The following is a 4,954-nucleotide window of genomic DNA, read 5'->3' on the forward strand; positions in this document are numbered from 1 at the left end:
GGAGGAGGAGGAGGAGGGGGAGGGGGAGGAGGAGGAGAACAACAACAATACAACAACAACAATTTAACAACAACAACAACAATAACAACAAAAACAACACAACAATTAGAGGGAGTCGAAGAAGAGGAAAAGGAGAAAAGGAAGTGATCAAGACATGGAGGGGAAAATGCTAAATGAAAATGAAAATGAGGAAATATAAAGTGATACGAAAATTAAGAAAACAAAGAAACGGCAGTGGCAAATATATTTTTTTAAGGTGGTAAAAGAATACATTGTCCAGAATCCTATTCATCAATGTACCGGCATAGTTTACGTGTTTTAAAAGTCGTGATGTTATTTTTATTTTTTTATTTTAGGACTGGAACATTATTTTCTTAATGTTTACTCCTCAATCAACTTTTCCGCCTCTTGAGAATGTCCTAATAGCGAAGTGCTAAACTATCTTTACCACCTCGCCTGATAGCAATTTAGATTATATTCCCGATGGTATAATAATATTCTGTTCTAACAGAATTCATATTGTGAACGATTCAACAAAATAAGCGAAAGTCCATTGACCTGTGCATGTTACTGTATATTTTTCATGAGCTTTTTGAAGCCATTGAAAGTAATAAAGATAAAGTTAATTTGCCCAAAGCTCTGAACCGAGATGAAATAAATGGCATGGAGTAGAAAGGAATTACTTGCTGTGAGCTTGAATTTAGTATGTATTCAGACCTGGTTCTCGTCGATTTCCACGAGATACCGAAAGAATGTTTACAAATGGCGTCCGTGGTCAACTAGCAACACTGTGCTTAGGCCTATGTGAGACCATTTTAAATATCGAGTTGGCCCCGGTTTTCCACCGTTTTTGCACACTGGTTTCACAGCCTTTGTATCACGTTGAAGTAAACAACTGAGTACGTAATAAGCGTTATTTTAATTTTTTTTAAATGTGCTTATATAGATATCTAGATCTAGATTCTATTTGAGTTTAATAATGAATGCGTCTTCAAAGTCCATGACGGTGAAAGCGGTCTGATAGCTCAGTCGATGTATAACCATGCTAATAGTGCTGGGAAGATATGTCTAGATGTGGGGATGCCTCTTGTTTTTCCTTAGATTAGATACAAGTACAGTGTAAAAATTACAAAATTTTAATTAAAGCTAACTACACCCTCTGATTTCTGTTTTTACTCGTTCTTTATGCAAAAATGAATATAATTGTAGCTGAAGCTGAATGTTTGCCAAATATAGCATGCCTGAATAACAATTATGAAAACTGGCTTCAAGCCATCTGCACATGCAGCAGTACATGTAGATTAAAAGCTAGTGGCTTATGATTATATAACATACTTACATTACTTTTTACTTAAGTGTCTAAAGCTAAGCAGAATTGTTAAACTTGCCATCAATTAAAGTACTTTACACTTTACTTTATTATAACCTAAAAAACTAGGTCTTTATCTTTGGTGAAGAGTATTTCTTGAATCTTTTGTTTAGATAACAAGTTCAACTGAGGGTGCAAATTGAAGAGTAAACTCTCTTCTTGTTGATACAATGTCTTTACGTCGGAGCAATCTCCCTGCACTTCGTGCACCATATGATACAACCCATGAGTACAATGCAATATCAGTTGGAAGTCCAAGGGCTGTTCAAGAAATTGTGCCTGTACCTATAAGAAGTGACATACCTTCTCGTGTTGACAATTTGGAAGAAAGGATTTCAATGCAAGAGCGAAATACACAGGTATTCCATTCTACTTTAAAACATTGTCTCAAAATCTGTTTAGCTATACAAACCAGTTTTAACTATTGTTGGGGTTTTTGGGGGGAGTTTTTTGCTTGTTCTTTTTACAACTTTAAGATTTTGAAATACTGTTTTAAGTATATGAACATGAATTTACCATCTTAGCCCAGTGCAGATAAGAACATTGTGAATTTTCCTTAAGTGTTTTTGCTTGTGCCCTTGATTGCAACTAGAACAGATGTCACCAAACTGGCCCAGGGGCCAGATCCCCAAGAGATCAGTTTGTCAGGCATGCTGCCATGCCATCATGCTGGTAAAGAAACTTACAGCATGTATATTTGTCACATGCCTAAGCACTTGTTCACTATAATAGTTTACTCATTTTATTGAACTCTACCGCACAAACTAAATGTGCATTATAGACTTCATAACGTCTATTGTATAGTTTGTGAGATTCAGTTATATTTGCACTAGTTGTGACTTTACTGTCTTATTACAAGATCACTTGATTTGGTGAGAACATGTTTGTTTTCCTTATTCCTTGTGTAATTTGTATTTGTGTATTAATAAATCAATAGGTTGGTTTTCTTTATTTTTTCAGTGTGTATCGCACTGAACAAAATATCTTTAGTTTTCAAAGGTTGAACAGCGAAAATAAAATCAGAGGGGCTGGTTTAGGTGAGGTTTATGTAGGGAGGGAAGGGGGAAGGGTTCACAGAGAATTGTTCGGGTATCTAATGATCTATTCATGTCTCAGTGAATATGCTTCAGCAGTCTCACTAACTTTAATTTACATCAAAACAGTCTGCTTTCTGAAAAAGTCTGAACCAGTTACAGAAATATGACTTAAGTCTCAGTGTACTTCCCAAATCATTCAAGTTCTCCCCCCCCCCCCCCCCCCCCGCACTTATTGTCCCTGCTTTGTTTGTGTCCACCAAACCCACGTCTCCTTTTGCTCTCTGTCCCTGTGGATAAACCACACTGTGTCCTCTTTTGCACCAAGCTCATAATCATATACCAGTCAGATGAACCGCACTTCTGTAGTACGGTAATGTATCCCCTTTGACCAACTGATGTCTTCCGTGTTGATGGCAAGACCTATCACTTTAATTCTCAAAAGTTGACTATTGCTGCTAATGTGTTAAGAATCAAGTAAAAGAAGTCAAATGTTTCATCCTTGGAGATGAAAACATAGTCTCCGATACACAGACATTTGACATGTAACTTCTGTATAAATTTTGTCACATGATCTACATGTTAAATTTTCATTCTTATGAAAAGATGCAATATAGCTACATCTTTGTAGGATGAGTGCTTTTTTTTTTTTACAGGCCCTTATTGATCGAGCCTTCAAGATCAAGGAGGATGTTATTGACAGTCTCAATTTCACTCAAGGAACGTGGAATGAGGAGAAGCAAGCCAGAGGACTGCTTCAAGAACATATTCGTACTATCACTGCTGTTGTTAACAAACTTAATGGAGATATTGCGGTGAGCACGATACCCTAATTTTTTGTATTTATTTGGGTGAAACAATTATTAATCTATTGAGAACTTGTGTTTGTGAGATGTATGGAAAGATACCTAATTCACTCTCAGTATGCACAACACCCATATTCTTTCCTTGTTCACTTACTGACCATCAGGCCCTCTTGACATAAAATTGTTTATTATTGAATAAGTTGCTGGTTAGATAGGACAGAAGACGATATTCAGCATGTATTTGAAACCTGACTAAGTGCATATTATGACTAAGCATACAGTCTTATCTTCAGTGGATATAATCTACTTTGCTAATTAACTCATTATGAATACGTTGGACCCTGTCATGCATTCCTGTAAAGATGTTGAGGTCGTCATTGACTTTGGCTTTTTTTTAAACATGGTAAATATGTTCTTTGCAGTTATTATTCTGGGTTTTAAACTAGATAACCAAAAGAGAATTATGTGTACAATCCTAACTTTTATTGGTACTTTACACTGAGTATCTGAATTGAAATTGAAACTGCTTATTGTATGATACTTTTCTTATATATTAACTCTTCAGGCTCTTGAAAATTCCATAAAATCCAGAGACACAGCGCACGTTGGAACCAATAATGCAGTGAAAAATCTTGAAGTTCATCATGTCCAGTCCCTTACAGATCTGCGTGGTAGAATTGTCCGATGTGACAGTTCCATCTCTAAGTTAAGTTCTGATGTCAGGTCTTGCTTTGAATCCATTAAACAACTGTCTCACCAGCAGCAGGAGATTCAGTCAAGAGTAATGGATCGTATGCATGGCCTAGAGGCTCAGGTGAGACTTAAGTGTCTTATCTGTTTCAAATCTTTTGGGAAGTTAAGTTTATAGTAATTCATTTTCATAGATGCACCACAATACACGCACAAACATACTTTTACGTTTCTTTGATTTCACACACTTCTACCAAGCTTGATTTTTTAAAGGTCAGTTTTGAGTAATCATATCTAGGGTGTCTCTTAACATATATATGAAATATTAATGTGGCAGAATTTATTTTACTTTAAATTAGTGTACTACACAAGTGAGTAGTGCAGGGCTTTAACACGACAATTGGGTGATTACATTTTCAAGTTTCTTTTGGACGTCGCTGTGCTTCTGACTTGGATGCAGACACATGAACTTTACTGTGTCTATATTTGTTTTTGCATAGAAACATTGACATTTATGTGTATTTTCATGTCAACAGCAATACATTACACTAGTACTGATACAGACTGTCACAAAGACTCATATTTACTAATGCAAATATTTACATTGTAAATATGATTAGTGCAGTATGGACATATTGAATTAATGATGTCCACACCACGAAATAATCCTTACATTTGTTCTGTTAGTAAACAAGCTCATGTGAATGTTAAAATACACACGCTATAATTATGCATTCAATTCCTTTGCTTTTAGGTCAGTTAATTGCATTGTGATACTGCATTTCCACTCATTGCTTTTATTTCACTTTCAGCTTGTTACTTTAAACAGTAACATTGAGCGCAGTAATGGTGAAAGCAGAATGAAACTCTCACATCTGGAGGGTGATACCAACACCCAAATGTCAATGATTGATGCAAAAACAAAGCAACTTATTGATGAAGTGAGAGCAAGTGTGATTTCTGCACAATCATCGTTGGAAGCAGAACGAGAAAGATCTGAGCAAAGACTTTTGGCATTAATAGAAAAGGCTGAAGGGAATCTGGAATTGTCTTCT

General features: G+C 35.9%; 1 protein-coding gene across 1 annotated transcript; it reads left to right on the plus strand.

Annotated features, from left to right (window-relative positions):
- Nucleotides 1–772: 772 nt before the first annotated feature.
- Nucleotides 773–4,954, plus strand: LOC101861755 (protein FAM81A; the record flags this gene model as incomplete). The annotated part of the gene is given in 5 exon segments (XM_013086472.2): nt 773–899; nt 1,483–1,728; nt 3,060–3,218; nt 3,775–4,023; nt 4,712–4,954. Coding segments are annotated over 4 exon segments (840 nt in total), but the record flags the coding sequence as incomplete, so codon positions are not given.

The sequence above is a fragment of the Aplysia californica genome, unplaced genomic scaffold (genome assembly GCF_000002075.1).
Source record: "Aplysia californica isolate F4 #8 unplaced genomic scaffold, AplCal3.0 scaffold00471, whole genome shotgun sequence".
Taxonomy (NCBI): domain Eukaryota; kingdom Metazoa; phylum Mollusca; class Gastropoda; order Aplysiida; family Aplysiidae; genus Aplysia; species Aplysia californica.